The sequence below is a fragment of the Protomyctophum parallelum genome (assembly GCF_964188405.1).
Source record: "Protomyctophum parallelum genome assembly, chromosome: 13".
Lineage (NCBI taxonomy): Eukaryota > Metazoa > Chordata > Actinopteri > Myctophiformes > Myctophidae > Protomyctophum > Protomyctophum parallelum.
Genome location: NC_139708.1, coordinates 40844936 through 40861157, shown reverse-complemented (window position 1 = coordinate 40861157; position 16222 = coordinate 40844936). Strand labels below are relative to the sequence as shown.

At 42.2% G+C, this 16222-nt stretch overlaps 1 protein-coding gene across 2 annotated transcripts in view; it reads right to left on the bottom strand.

Annotated features, from left to right (window-relative positions):
* Positions 1-4743: 4743 nt before the first annotated feature.
* The window catches only part of LOC310868802 (E3 ubiquitin-protein ligase TRIM65-like), a 12579-nt gene continuing 1100 nt past the window's right edge, over positions 4744-16222 (bottom strand). For both annotated transcript variants that reach the window (XM_083779272.1, XM_083779273.1), the window contains 7 exons: positions 8470-8726; positions 8003-8107; positions 7513-7608; positions 7039-7272; positions 6088-6247; positions 5679-5738; positions 4744-5530 (listed from right to left, as the gene is read on the bottom strand). In XM_083779272.1, the coding sequence (XP_083635398.1) occupies positions 5013-5530; positions 5679-5738; positions 6088-6247; positions 7039-7272; positions 7513-7608; positions 8003-8107; positions 8470-8697 (1401 nt within the window). In that variant the 5' untranslated portion in view covers positions 8698-8726 and the 3' untranslated portion in view covers positions 4744-5012. The remainder of the gene's footprint in view (positions 5531-5678; positions 5739-6087; positions 6248-7038; positions 7273-7512; positions 7609-8002; positions 8108-8469; positions 8727-16222) is intronic.

Below are 16222 nucleotides of genomic sequence, written 5' to 3'. Positions count from 1 at the left end.
TTATTCTATTTGTTTACACATACATAGAAAGTGGTCAAATATACTGTACATATTACATATTATCATCATGTTAGCACTAGTGCCTCCGGTATATCTACACATCTTCTTTTTATATTTTCAACTTTATTTGGTGAATGGTGTATTTATATGGCGCCTGCACTTTCTCCAAAACGCATGCACACACACACGTACACACACACATTCACATTCACGCACACATTCGGTTCACACACTGCAGACGGCATAGGCTCATCAGTCAGAGCCTTCCAACCCCCCCCCCCCCCCTTCTGAGCTGCTTGTTATGAATAACTATACCTCAGTGGTCGATACAGTATATTGTTATTGATGTTTAAAAAGGTTGTCAGGTTCTCTTCCATAGTAACATACTTTTGTGTACCTCATTGTCTAATTGTGCAGCATTTTATTTTTAATACCTAAAACAGTGTCTCTTTAAAGGTTCATCTGCCATGTACCCCGTCCTACTCCAAACATATCGCCTGTCGTTTCTAAGGTATATCATTTGTGATGATACTTTAATTCTACTGCAATCATATTATTTTAAGGTGATGGTGATGCACTCGTGTGGTGTTTTGCTAAAGGGAGAGTCGGGGCCGTTACTATTGACTCCTATTTAGGGTTAAATATCGTTGCTGTCGGGCAAAAACCTCATCTCCATGTTTCAACGTATGTTATTTTAGTGTTTTCTCTTTAGTAAATGAATGCAGTCATGTAACGGCGTCGCACAGAGGTAGTAAAACTAGTCTTATGTACAAGCTCACAACACTTTTGTGAAAGTGGTCAAGTCTGTCTGTGAGTTTTACAAATATTGAACCAATGGAAGGTATGTAGAGGCCAGATATATAGTTCCAAACATTGGAACTATCCCATTGAGATAGAATGAGCACCCATGCCATTGTTACAATGAATGGAGTCAACGCTATAGTGTTGTCACTCTTTTATACTAGATTACGCTGGTAGAGGCCATAATGCACGTGACATCATCATACCTGGATGTTATGCGGGAACGCCTACTGAGTGAGTGTCAACAAAAACAAATAGAATGCATACATCCACTAAAATAAATTAAATGACGTTAAACTCATCAACATCGCAGCTGTACAGAAAGCTTGAATTATGCTCTTTCTATCTGCAATTTTTTTTAAATAAAAATCCACCATAGACAATATGTTATGACTTACTTTCTGTCAAGAAGTTCTGTGCAGATGATATGTTTTCAGAGTTTGGAAGCGCTCGTTATCAATAACGCAAAATGTCCTGCTGCCTCCTGCATTCTGTGACATTTAGAAACGGGTGGTACGCATGCAGGACTGCTGAGTGATTTCCAATGAGCGCTTCCAAACTCCCAACACTCCATGCGGGCTGCTCAATGTTTCACCACTCGGTGTAGAGTAGACCACTGAAGCTTCGGACACGAATTGACACCGCGGACCCCTGTTTGAAGAGATACGCCAGGGACCCCCATAAGAAAAGATTTGTACGGCTCTAGCAGTGGTTCTAAACACAATTAATTTCAAGGACCCCCGGTTTGAGAGCTTGTGACTACATTGGATCAATTTTCTTTTTATATTTCCTGAAAAGTCACCGTCTTGGACATTTGTCCTTTGTCAGATTTCCCCCCCGACAGCAACAATATTGTGATATAGAATGTAAAAATGCTAAATTGCATAAAAATGTGGTGGGATTGCTCTTTTCTCAACATTATTTTTTTTATGCAGGGAAACATGCTGTATAATAATGCATTTGAGGGTTGTATTATTGCTTTTTTTTTGTGCATAGTACATATCTCTTATTGTAAAGGTTATATTTATTGTGTGATTATGTGTGGAACAAGGATAGCACTTCTTGGTTCCAGAGCAGATCGTACTGTATTCACACCTGGCCTATCTTAACCCATTCTGACCTGAGATCAGATTCATACGAGGTTTCCGCTGGACACACACTGGTCTGATCAACCCATTCTGACCTGAGATCAGATTCTAGAAATGTCAGTCGCTCTTCGATTTTTCAAAAATAGCAGACCTACAAGCTCGTATCGCGCCACTCGGTGGTGCGATATGAGCTTGTAGATCTGCTATTTTTCAATAAGCTAAAGCATAACATGATGCTAACACCAAAATGGGTTCTCGTTCAGAATGGGAAAACCCATTTAGACCTGAGCTCGATTCTACAAAATCGTGACAGTTTTCTGAAAAACCTATGTTTCTATGTGTCAGTGTGCTCGAACTATTTCATGTCAAGGACCCCTAGAATTATATGTAATTGGCCGCCGACCCTCATCTGAAAATGTGTAGTTCCAAGGACACCCCAGAAGCAAAGATTTGAGGTTCGCTCAAATTCGCTCTAAAAGATATTATATTCCAAATTTCTGCCACATTTTCACGATATTTTGCAGATCTACAAAGCTCGTAGCACGGCATGTGGTGCCACGCTATGAGCTATACATAATGTATACACGTAACATAATGCTTAAAGGTATATTCAGTGATTTCACTTAATTCAAATATCACTTATTTTTTTGTTTTGTTGTGATAATCCTCTCTACTATAGAGTGTGCTGACCATATAAGGAGTTCCTCCCTTTCCCCAGTTAACCCCTGGGGGTCAAAAAACCTTAGGTTTAGTTTTTGGCTCTCTATCCTGATTGGACGAAAGGCTGGGTCCCACAGCCAAAAACGAAACCTAAGGTTTTTTGAGTGAAATCACTGAATATACCTTTAAAACACCAAAAGGAGTTCCCGCCCAGAATAGGTTAACCGTTCCCAAACCTTACAGGCTGCTACTCCCCAAAAATAACCCCAACAATAATCATATTTTAACCGGGGGTTTTCTTACGTAAAAAAATGACATTTTGGGCTCAAAAATTTTCCCTTTAGACATGTTAAGCTGACCCCCATTTTGGGAACCACTGGCCTTATTGCACTGTAACTAAAGATTGAACTACTAGTTTAAAACTTAATTCGGTGTCACAAGTGACAATCCTGATGTGTCTATACGGTGTAGACTTTAAAATGATGTTCTTATCATGCTGTTATTTTTAAAATAAAGTTGTTTATGTAATTTACAACACACTTGACTTTCAAGAATGAATAGGCATGCAAAGCTGCAGGTGGAAGTACATTTACATATTATTTACACATTTCTAGAAGCGTCTTTACTGTAAAAAAGAAAATGAAATCACACCCATGTGAAGTGAGGGGCATCTATTTATGTGATTGGTTAGCCGATTTGCTTGTCTACATATGACATAAATGTTCCCTTGTCAATGGCATTTAATGTTTGTTGCCACAAATTTGTCATATTTGAGGTACAAACATTAAACACCATTAACAATAAAGAGACAATAAAGTAAATGGTGCATTTATATGCACCATAAACACATGACATAAGTTTTCCATTTGTCAATGAGTTTACTAAACAAACTTTGAACTAAAGACAAACATTAAACCTGTGTATAGGAGTGGCTAGTGCTCCACAAAATGGTGGTATTTTATCATGAACATTAGTGAAGAGTAATTATATGACGATCGGTTGAAAAGTGAACCTATCCCTGGAACCACCCCCCAACGTTTCGACTGCTAGGTCTTCATCAGGCAAAATGTCAAGGACCCCCGTAACTCTTGACGTATGTCCTTAGACCTTCAACTCCTTCAAGGACCCCCGTAACTCCCCCTGGCCAGCCGGGGCGCCTGATGGAGGGGAAAGGAACTGGTTGGAATAACGTGTTCCTTCCACGTGCTACGTCCAACCAGGGAAACTCCCCCCTGTCAGGTGTAAAGGAGCAACTTGGACACTCAAGCATGAAGGAAGCATGAGTTAAGTCCGTTGCTCTCCCCAGGTTGGCGGAGGGTGTGTAGAGCCCAGGATCACATTAGATGATTGACACCGGGGTGAAAAATGGGTTACAAAATCGTGGGATAAAAGATATATTAAAAAACTCATAACTCTTGTCGTATGTCCTTAGACCTTCAACTCCTTCAAGGACCCCCGTAACTCTTGTCGTATGTCCTTAGACCTTCAACTCCGTTGCAGCAAGCCAGTCCAGTGTGTCATTGTCTAGGTCAATTAACCTACGATCCCCATAACTCTGAGGGTGTACAAATGGAACCAAATGGACCCTTACAGGTCCGTAACTCTGAGAGTGTACAAATGGACCCTTACAGGTCCGTAACTCTGAGAGTGTACAAATGTAACCAAATGGACCCTTACAGGTCTAACTCTGAGTGTACAAATGGACCTGTACAGGTCTGTAACTCTGAGAGTGTACAAATGGACCTGTACAGGTCTGTAACTTGAGAGTGTACAAATGTAACCAAATGGACCTGTACAGGTCTGTAACTCTGAGTGTACAAATGGACCTGTACAGGTCTGTAACTCTGAGAGTGTACAAATGGACCTGTACAGGTCCATTTGGTTCCGGTTATCTAGTACGTAGCACCTAGAGTCCTAGACCAATCTACTATCTACAATATCTCATTTCATATTTGCATAAAATACAAACACTCTCCTTTCAAGAAAAGGTGAAGATACAAATGGAACCAGAGGAATACAGTTTTACATGGGTTTATTTTTTGTAACATTACATTATTTCCATTCATTACATAGAATATAGTGATAGAATACAGTTGAACTTGATGTAATGTTTGTGTTAATTGTTTTGTCTGTTGTCGGACCCCAGGCTTTTTGTCAGGGCAAAAGCCAATTGGGGATCCTCCTAATAAAATGAATTAGTTAATAAAATTATTATTTACAGTTGCTCATGGCAGCCGCGTAGACTGGATTAAAATGTTGACTGGGCCAATTAGCATCATGCGAGTGGGGGGCGGGGGGGGACTCAAATAATGATTGATCTGCAAAGAAATGCAATGAGCAGAACACAATCTATTGGTTGATTGATTGATTAACTTACACATGCTTTATCCAGAAGGGAGAATCAAATAATTATCTAAACAAAGTTTCGATAATTAATATTCATCAATATTCATAACAACATGTCTACCATGTCTTACGCAGCTCTGCTGTAACTCCATTGCTCCAAAGCTTTATCCCTATCCCTGGATAGAGAGGTTGTGTGAACGTGGTTTGAACCGTGTGGAGGAGGGTCATCGTGTCAGAAACACTGTAGAATGACAGAGTGCCTGCCTCGTGATCCAGATACACCCCCACCCTGGAGGAGACAGGCCCTGACACTTTAGTACTAACACCGTTGTGTCTGAACAGGGCTTCTTTACCATCGCACAGTAGACACCAAGATTTATCCTCGTATCCAAACCAGGTGTGTCTGCCGGTGTCTTTATAACAGACTGCTATACCGACCCCTGTACCACTCCTCTCTACTTCCCAGTAACGACGTTCAGACAGACCCTCTGTACACATCACCTGAGCCTCAGTGAATCTCTCTACATGAGCAGGGTAAGGTTGTTGTTGTCGTGTTAAAGTCACCTTCCTCTTCTCCTCTGACAGGGAGAGACGTTTGTGTACTGTGTTGATGTCCAGAGACAGAGGACAGGAATCTGTGAGAACACACAACGACAAAAGAACATACAAATCTCATGAACCTCGTTGTGTTTAGAGTTTGTCTCTCAGATCAAACTCACTAAGAGCTTTAAATAACAACATTTCAGAGTGAAACGTTCAGAAACAGCATCAACATGGACTCACATCGTAAGAAGTCCTTTCTGGTCTGAGGCTCCGCTGGATGGATAACATCAACTGCACACACTGGAGACACAAGAAAACACTAAACGTCATCATGACATCATGCTGAATAATGGAGTGTTTAGTCAAAAAGTTAAAGCTATTATAGCTCAATAGTAATCATTGCTATAGAGTGTTTGTTCAGTAACAGTGTTAAATAGTATTAAAATCTCATCTCTCCTTTTGAGTAATTGTCTTGCTTAATTCTTCCATTTTACGGTCCAATCTGACAAGACGGCTGTCTTGTCAGATTGGACAGTAAAATGGAACCTGTGTACCATCAGTCTGCTCTAGTTCAAACATCTCCAGTTGCCTTCTGGCTTCATCCATCCATGTTCACTATGAAAAACAAACCCATAAATGTAAATGTCACCTCTCTCTGCTATCTGGGGCCAAGTTGTCTTCAGCATGTTGTCTAGTTGGTCTCTCAGAGCAGACACGACATCAGTCACATCTGTGAAGGACCTCAGAGGACGGACGAGCACACTGGGTGGGGCTGGAGATCCAGTGGATGTGGAGAGAGACTGGAAACTCTGGAGAGAGACAAGCAGAGAGGCGAGTAAAGCACTTCAGACAGGGATGGAACGTCAATAGATTAGTGCTCTTGTGACTTTTGTTTTATGTTTCGATTAATTGAAAATGGTGGGCCCTATTCTAAACAAGTATGTACTGCTTTAGCGTGTCATCCACTCACAGTTAAATGTTTTTGTATTGAGTTGTACTTGAAATGTACTGTAATTCTGCAAACTGTTAATCAATCAATCAATCAATCAAAACTCAGTCAGTCAAACTGTAGACAAACTATCAGTAAATGTTCTCTGTAATAAATGATTAACTGAATTAACTTTCATTCTCATACAAAAGAATAGTAATTAACAATATACATTTACAAAGAATTACATTTATGTTCTAATCTACAATTACAAACAATTGCAATTATTTCATAATTGTACACTGCTAAAATATTAAATAATCTCACATGCTGATCATTTAGGTCTACTATTTTTGGAAAATGTTTGAATGTTTTTCAAAATGGAAACAATTATGCAGAACTAGTGATTATCAAAAAATATTCTTATTAGGCGATTATATGATAATTGTTAATCTTATTGTTATTCTGTCAACTACTGTATACTAGAACTATAATATTATTAGTAGTAACTACCAGCATGCATAATGTCATGTTATGCCATGTCATGTATTATACTAGAATGTAATAAATGAAATTACAACTTAATGTAAGCGGAATGGGATGAAATTGTATGAAGCCGATTTGTCCTAAACGAGTCAAAACCAACGTGTAAAAGAAATCTCGGTGTGGAACCTGAATGAAAGTGAGGCTGTCCTCAGTGTTGGACAGCTCCTCCAGCTCAGCATGTCTCCTCTCCAGCTGCTCCAGGGTCTGTTCCAGTGGTCTCAGGAGAGCCTCAGTCTGAGCCACAGCAGTCTGCTGCTGATCTCTGATCAGTTGTTTGAGCTCGCCACGTCTTCTCTCAATAGAGACCATCATCTCACTGAAGATCCTGTCACTGGCCTCCACTGCTGCTTCTGCAGAGCGCTGCTTAGCGCACACGCACACGCACACGCACACGCACACGCACGCACACACACACACACACACACACACACACACACACACACACACACACACACACACACACGTGTACATGAATATATTTGTAAAGCAAAACATTTTTAACTCAAATCTTTGCTTCTGGAGGTGGCTGGAACAAAATATTTTTCAAATGCATATCATTTTAGGGGTCCTTGGCATGAGAAGGTTTTGAGGACCACTCACGTTCAGGTCCTCCAACACCTGTCTCAGGTCATTCAGCTCCTGCTTTTTCTCCTGGATCTTCTGCTGGACTTCCTCCTGACTTTTCACCAGCTGTTTCTTCAGGAAACAGGAAGAGAGACAGTTTGGTTTGTAAACATTGTGGACTTTTTCATGTCCAATTCTATCCAATCAGGAGAGAGAGAACAGTTTAGTTTGGATCCACACATCATATTGTCTGGGATTTTGGATATTGTACTATCGTGATATGGCATAAGTGTCTATAAAAATATAAATATCGGAACGGGAAAAATCGGTATCGGCAGATACTCAAAATCAAATGATCGGAATCGGATCGGGAGCAAAGAAACGTGATCGGGACATTCCTAATCGTGCCGCTACCTGTTTCGAGTCCAGGCTTAAGTCATTAGTCCGACACCCTATACCCCAAACCCAGACGGGTGATTTTCGCATGTCAGACTCTTGGCGTGTCGGATAAGCATGCGCACCCCACCTGTTTCTCTGCCTTCTCTGCAGCCGCTGACACCGCGTCATGGCCCTTGTGTTCAGGAGACGGCTGACTGTGCTGAGCTCCTGTTCCTCTCAGGTTCATCACCACCTGGAAGTAAAGAGAAGAGGAGGAGAGCTCACTCACGGAGGACAAATACATACAAATGTCATGGTGATGAACACATTATAACATTATCTTTCATAAAGTTATGGCCCGATTCATAGTCCAGTTTTGTTTGTGAAAAGGTGTCCAGCGAAAACTACAACATGACGTCACTTGAGAAAAAAAAAGTAGCCTACAATCTAAGCACTTCCCACAAGAATAGGGACATCTATTAGACAAAAAAATGCACAGTGGCATACTACCATGAAAGCTTACCTAGCATCTGTTTAAACCAGTGGTTCTCAAATGAATATGCATTTGTCCACAGACCCCCCCAGTTGAATAACGTGTGGTTCATATCATCTCACCTCAGCCAGCAAGGTGTTCTTCCTCAGAACAGGCCTGGGACTGAAGCTCTCTCTGCACTGGGGACAGCGGTAGACTCCGGTGTCGTCATAGCGGTCCCAGTAAGCCCCGATGCAGCTGCTGCAGTAGCTGTGTCCGCACGGCAGAGACACTGGTACCTTCAGGAGGTCCAGACACACAGAACAGCAGAACCGCTCCCGGTCCAGATCACATCCCTGTTGCTGTGCCATTTCACTGACAGACAGCCACCACGTTCACACTGAGAGAGAACACACAACAGAATCAGAACCATTTCACTGACAGACAGCGTTCACACTGAGAGAAAACACACAACAGAATCAGAATCAATCTTTATTGTCACATCACATTACCAGTAAGGTGGGTGAAAACCTTGGTTAAAAAGGTAGAGAGAACAGAGAAGAGCATAAAGTGCATAACATGACAATTGAGAACACTCTAGTTCACTGTCTGCAGCGTTCCGGGGACCACCAGTGGTCCTTGAGGGAGTTCCAGGTGGTCCCCATGCAGCTAAATGATGGAGAGTTGGTAACCAAATGGTAACAAAATTAGGTCAGGATACCTACTGTAGGAGCCGATCTACTATAGGCCATCACATCATGTATGTGCCATCATGCCATGTCTAACATTCCTGTTAGTGTGCTTTGTCACCCTCTACAGACAGGGCAGAGAGGACATAAATGACCTGGCCATCAGAGGGCCAGGTGTTGTTGATTGGAGGTTCACAGTTTTTTACGTCTGGTTTTTGTTCTACACCTCCTTCTATTCTCAGTTACAGTTATATGCTAAAAGTATCTTTATTTTTGTTTTCAACTTGGATCAAATAAACCTTTTGAGTTCAACTTTAATTCTTCGCCTGGACATTCCTCATTTCCCTTTTTTGGTCAAGTTTGCTGCACAAAGCCAGTCAGTTGGAAAAAGGTACTCTCAGTCAACCACCACAAAGAACAAAAGGTCTCTACAATTGTAAAAAACTACCTTTCTGGAGTACAGGACTAAATGGACAACATGGATTCATGGAGTTTGGACGGATTGATTTCTGGATTGGAGAAGAGCGTGACTCAGTTTGGAGTGACATATGGACAACAGCAATGAAAATGTTTGAACAAGCAGCAAAGCATCACAGCCATTGGTGAGAAATACAATCGTATTGTATAGCAGGTTCTTCTCTTCTGTGTATTTGGTTGAATTTGAACACAGTTGAAAGAAGTACTACTGCTGGTCCATTGGGGACTATTGTTTGGATTTTGGCTGGTGTTGTGTGCACCCCTGCTGTGTATTCTTGCTGTGAATTACATGTTGGAAATGGAAAATGAGTGACACAAACGTCACAGACACAAACAGAATGGATCAAATGGAGGAGGACACAAGGAGGAGGGTCAAGCTCTCAGCCAAAGCACTGGGTAATAAAATTGAAAAGAATCAGAAGGACCGCCACTCACATGTGAAACAAATGAAAGAGCTCACAAGAGAAATTAAAGGGCTAATGAAAAATGACGCAAATGCAAAGGATGTGCAAAGCACAATGGGGGAACTGATAAATGCGTACGAAAATGCAAAAGCAGTACACGATTCACTAATCTTATCAATTCCACAGGAGGAACTTGAAAATCAGAATGTGTGGTTTTCACGTGTTTCAAAACACCATAAAGATTTCATGGAGGATGTGAAACTGTGGTTTGTTAAGCTTGGAATGCCAATGTATGAAATGTCAATGCATGAAATGAGTAATGTGGAAGAAACTGGGCCAGTTACTGAATTTATGTGTTCACCTGAAGAGGTGGAAATGAATGTTGGACATGTACGGCATATTGAAATACCTGCTAGACAGGAGGTGAAATTAAATGATGGGCGGCAGGAGACAATGCCACCTAATGCTCAAATGCACTCCGATCAGTCACAACAGGTAACTCAATCACAACAGGCAACATCTGAAACAGTTGACTTACAGGAAACGATTCAACCTGGTGACAGTGTATCAAATGCAAGCAAGAAAACAAAAGGTTCTAGTAGAGCTTCAAGTACAGCATCAGCACGATTGAAAGCTGAGGCAGAAATGGCTGCTCTCATCGTTCAGCAAAAAACGATACAGGATAGACATGCCCTAGAGGTACAAATGGAGCAGCTAAGAAGACAAAAAGAACAGCTGGAGCTGGATACAAACATGGCTGCTAACATGGCAAAAATGAAGGTGCTAGGTTCAAGGAGATCTGATGTTTCTATTACATCTAAAGTGACAGATGGGATGAGGTCATATTTTGAGAGGGGACAGCAGGCAGCTGTTTCCACATCACATGCACAACCCACTCCAGGACAGGTCCCCTCACAACCCAGACAGGCACCAGCTCTAATGGCAACACCCACAGGTGGCGCTGTGGCTCCGGTCTATTCACTGACAGCAAACCCAATACCAGAGAGAGATGTTGGGGCATCAGCACCAGCAGGCACTGTCACAGGCAGAGCCGTGGATCCGGCCGTCCGGCCTCGCACTACAGCACCTGTGGCAAGCCAGATGGGTACCAGAGGTCCAGTTGAACAAGGCAACAATATCTATTCTGTCATGGAGAAACAAAACGAAATCACAGCCCTACTCATTCAACAACAATGTCTGTCTTCTATGCCCAAGAAGGAAATTCACATTTTTGATGGTGACCCACTTAAATATCATACCTTTATAAAATCCTTTGAACATAACATCGAAACTAAGAACCCAAATCCCACAGATTGTCTTTATTATCTGGAACAGTATACCCAAGGACAACCAAGGGAACTTGTGAGGAGTTGCTTACACATGATGTCAGACAGAGGATACAGGAAGGCTAAGTCTCTACTGAAGGAGCATTTTGGCAACGAGCATAAAATCTCAACAGCCTATGTGGAGAAGGCTCTTTTATGGCCGTCAATAAAACCTGATGACACTACAGCTCTGCAAGCTTACAGTCTTTTCCTACGAGGATGTTGTAATGCCATGGAAGATGTCAACTACATGCACGAGCTTGATATGCCTTCTAATCTGTTGATCATCATTAAGAAGCTGCCTTACCGCCTAAGAGACAAATGGAGAAATATAGTATGTGACTTCCAGGAGAACCACAGCCGAAGAGCAAGCTTTAAGGACATTGTATTTTTTCTTGAAAAACAAGTCAGAATTATTACAGATCCCATATTTGGTGACATTAAAGACGACCCAGTGAATAAAGACACAAGAAGGTCCAAGTCACAATCACACCCCAAAATAAAAGGAAGTATTTTTGCAACAACCGTGACGGCTGCAAAAGAAAAAGGAACCCAGGAAAAGAAAAGTCAGTTTTCTGTAAAGAGATGCTTATTCTGTGAAGGAGAGCATGCACTAGAATTGTGCCCAGAGTTGGAAAAGAGGACCCATAACGAAAAGTTCACTTTTCTAAAAGAGAATGGAATATGTTTTGGCTGCATGTGCAAAGGACACGTCAGTGCAACATGTAGACGAAGACTAAATTGCAGCATTTGCGGCCTAAGGCACCCCAAAATGCTACATATTTACAGAGACCCATCCGAAATGAAGGAAATCACCAAAGACAAAGCCATGGCTTCCGTGCTGACAAGCGGTCTTACTGGGGCCGGTGAAGACAACTGCAAACTTGCAATAGTACCGGTTCAAATAAAGGCCAGGAAAGGGAACACAACAGTGCATACTTATGCATTCCTTGACCCAGGCAGCACGGCATCATTTTGTACAGCGGGGCTAATGGCTAGACTCAACCTTCAAGGAAGAAAAACTAACATCTTATTAAGAACTATGGGTCAGAAGAAAGTTATCGAAACACGCATTGTTTCAGGCCTAGAAGTGGCTGGACTGGACACTAATGACTTTTATATTCTTCCAGGCATTTACACACAGAAGGAAATGCCCGTAACTAGAGATAACATCATCAGAAAGGAGGATCTATCCAAATGGCCATATCTAAACAAAGTGCACATCCCTGTCATCGATGCTGAAGTGGAGTTGCTGATTGGAACAGACGCCCCAAAAGTCATGGAACCATTGGAGGTAATTAACAGCAAAGGAGATGGACCGTTTGCTGTGAGAACACATTTGGGGTGGATTGTCAATGGACCGCTTGGACATCATGATGGCACAGACACAACCTGCCATCCAACTGTCCAATGTAATAGAATTTCAATTGACAAAATAGAGCAGCTCTTGATCAGCCAATATAATCAAGACTTCAGTGAGAAGGCATCTGAGGATAAACCCGAGATGTCAATGGAAGACAGGACATTCATAAAATGTGCAAATAATAGTGTAACACTAAAAGATGGACACTATTATCTAGATTTGCCTTTCAGGAGAAACGACCTTATCATGTCAAATAATCGTTCAGTTGCAGAACAGCGCCTCCTAGGGCTGAAAAGGAAATTTGAAAAGAATGAACATTTCAAGAAAGAGTACATTAACTTTGTAGCTGATGTAATTGAAAAGGGCTATGCCGAAGTGATACCATCAAAGCAGCTCAAAAAGACAGACGGGAGAGTTTGGTACATTCCACATCACGGCGTGTATCACCCCAAAAAGAAAACATTAAGAGTTGTATTTGACTGCAGTGCATCCTACCAGGGAAAGTCACTCAACTCTGAGCTGCTGCAAGGCCCCGATTTGACAAACAGCCTAATTGGAGTGCTTCTGAAATTTAGAAAGGAGCCTGTGGCTGTTATGGCAGATATCCGCTCAATGTTCCATCAAGTGAGGGTGTCTGCAAAGGACGTTGACTTCCTAAGATTTCTGTGGTGGCCTAATGGCGATGTCAGTAAAAGCCCAGTCGAACATCGCATGCTTGTTCACCTATTCGGAGCTACTTCGTCACCCAGCTGCTCAAGCTTTGCATTGAAAAGAACAGCCGAGGACAACAAGGCTCATTTACACCCAGAAATAGCAAGCACCATTAATAATAACTTTTACGTTGATGATTGTTTGAAGTCAATGGCCACAGAACAGGATGCTCTACAAATGGTTAAAAACCTGTCAAATGCCTGTCACATGGGAGGATTTCATCTCACAAAGTGGATGAGTAACAGTCGCACTGTGCTCTCCGCTATTCCCGAGGAAGACAGAGCCAAAGAAGTTAAAACGTTGGATTTGGATAAAGAGGAGCTCCCCATGGAAAGGGCACTGGGACTACAGTGGAATGTCGAAAACGACACATTTGTGTTCAAAATCACACTGAAAGAAAAGCCACTCACTCGAAGAGGAATGCTTTCTGTATTAAGTTCAGTTTATGATCCACTTGGATTTTTAGTCCCACTAACCCTTCCTGTAAAAAATATGCTCCAGGAACTATGCAAAGAAAAGTATGGATGGGATGAGAACATTCCACAAGCAACATCTAAAAAATGGACCGACTGGACATCTAGTCTGACAAAGCTGACCGATTTTAGCGTGCCTCGCTGCATCAAACCAAAAGACTTTGGAGAATCAACAAGCTCCCAATTACATCACTTTTCAGACTCCAGTGAAGATGGATATGGCACTGTGAGCTACCTACGGATGAAAAACAGCAGAGGGGAAGTGTCAGTTTCATTTATGATGGGAAAAGGAAGAGTGGCTCCCTTGAAACAGATCACAGTACCCAGGATGGAGCTCACAGCTGCAGTACTATCCGTAAGAGTGGACAAAATGCTGAGGTCAGAACTACAACTGGAACTCGAGGAGTCTGTCTTTTGGACAGATAGTCAGACTGTGTTGAAATACATTTCCAATGAAAAAACACGATTCCACACCTTTGTAGCCAATCGCATAGCTGCGATCCGGGCGAACACCAGCGCGTCACAGTGGAGGTATGTAAGCACAAATTTCAACCCAGCAGATCTCGCTTCCAGAGGACTAAGTGCCAAGAAGTTCGTTGAATGCAAACGATGGATACAAGGTCCAACGTTTCTCATGAATTCTGAAAATGACTGGCCAGCTAACTACGTTGATTTACAGTTTAACCCAGTGGATGACCAAGAGGTCAAAAGAAAGGTTGTCTCATATACAACCAATGTTCAAAACACACAAAGCCCAACAGACCAGCTACTATCTCACTTCTCAGACTGGCTGAGACTCAAGAAGGCAGTGGCTTGGTACTTGAAGTTTAAAGATGTTCTAAGAAAACTTGCAAGAAAGAGAAAGGAAATGGAACTCAAGGAAATTGGTGCAACTACACGTTGCCAAAGCAAAAATGTTGCTTCAAAAATGCACCCATTCAACTCCATTGTGAGCGGTCAGAACATCACTGTAGATGACATGGAAGAGGCTGAAAAAGTCATCATTGGAATTAGCCAGAGTCAAACATTCCCTGAAGAATTGGCAAAGCTGCAAATGGCGCCATCTTGTGTACAAAAAACAAGCTGCATATTCAAGTTGGATCCAGTGTTGGATAATGGCTTATTAAGAGTTGGTGGACGTCTCAACCGTGCAGCCATGCCCCAACAGGTAAAACATCCCATCATCCTGCACAAAAATCACCCAATCTCTACTCTGATACTACGTCACATACATGAGTGCACAGGCCACAGTGGAAGAAATCACATGATGTCTGAGCTTCGTAAGAAGTACTGGATCACAAATCCAAACTCAGCAGCAAGAAAGGTGATCACCAAGTGCACTGTGTGCAGACGTGTAGCAGGAAGGACCAAAGTACAGAAAATGGCAGACCTGCCCCAAGAACGACTAATTCCTGATCTGCCACCCTTTACAAATGTTGGAATGGATTACTTTGGACCAATCCAAGTAAAAAGAGCAAGAAGCCTTGTCAAGCGGTATGGAGTGATCTTTACCTGTATGACCAGTAGGGCAGTGCATTTAGAGATGGCATACTCCTTAGACACAGACTCTTGTGTACATGCCATTCGGAGATTCATATGTCGGAGAGGTCAAGTATCTCACATCCGTTCAGACAATGGCACTAATCTGGTCGGTGCAAAGAAAGAACTACGTGAAGCCCTAATAAATCTGAACCAGGACAAACTGAGGAATTCTTTATTGAAAGATGGCATCAAGTGGACTTTCAACCCCCCATCAGCATCACACCACGGTGGAGTGTGGGAAAGGCTCATCAGAATGGTGAGAAAAGTCCTATTATCAGTTTTGCACCAGCAAGTGCTTGATGATGAAGGCCTGTTTACCATCCTGTGTGAGGTAGAAGCAATTCTCAACAGTCGGCCCATCACCACCATGTCATCTGACCCACACGATCTGGAGGCACTGACACCCAGCCACATCCTGACCTTGAGGTCTAAACCCATTATACCACCGGGGGTCTTTCAAAAGTCTGACATGTACATCAAACGCCGATGGAGACAAGCTCAGTACATGGCTGACTTGTTTTGGAAAAGGTGGACCCAAGAATACTTGCCATTGTTACAGGAGCGACAAAAATGGTCAAGTAAGAAGAAAAATATTCAGACGGGTGACATCGTTATGATTGTCGACTCGACAGCACCCCGAGGGTCATGGATTCTGGGAAGAGTGATGGAAACCATGCCAGATGCCAAAGGCCTAGTTCGTTCTGTGAAGATCAAGACCCAAACCAGTGTTCTTGAACGACCCATCACAAAACTATGTCTGCTGCTTGAAGACGACTCCTGTCCCCAGTAGACATTTTTAAGTTAAGTAATTTCCTATTTTGACACAATATGAAGAATCGGCTCCATTCATTACTTTGTATTAATAAATTGTATTTAGTTATACACACCATACAATTGGGGCCGGTGTGTAGG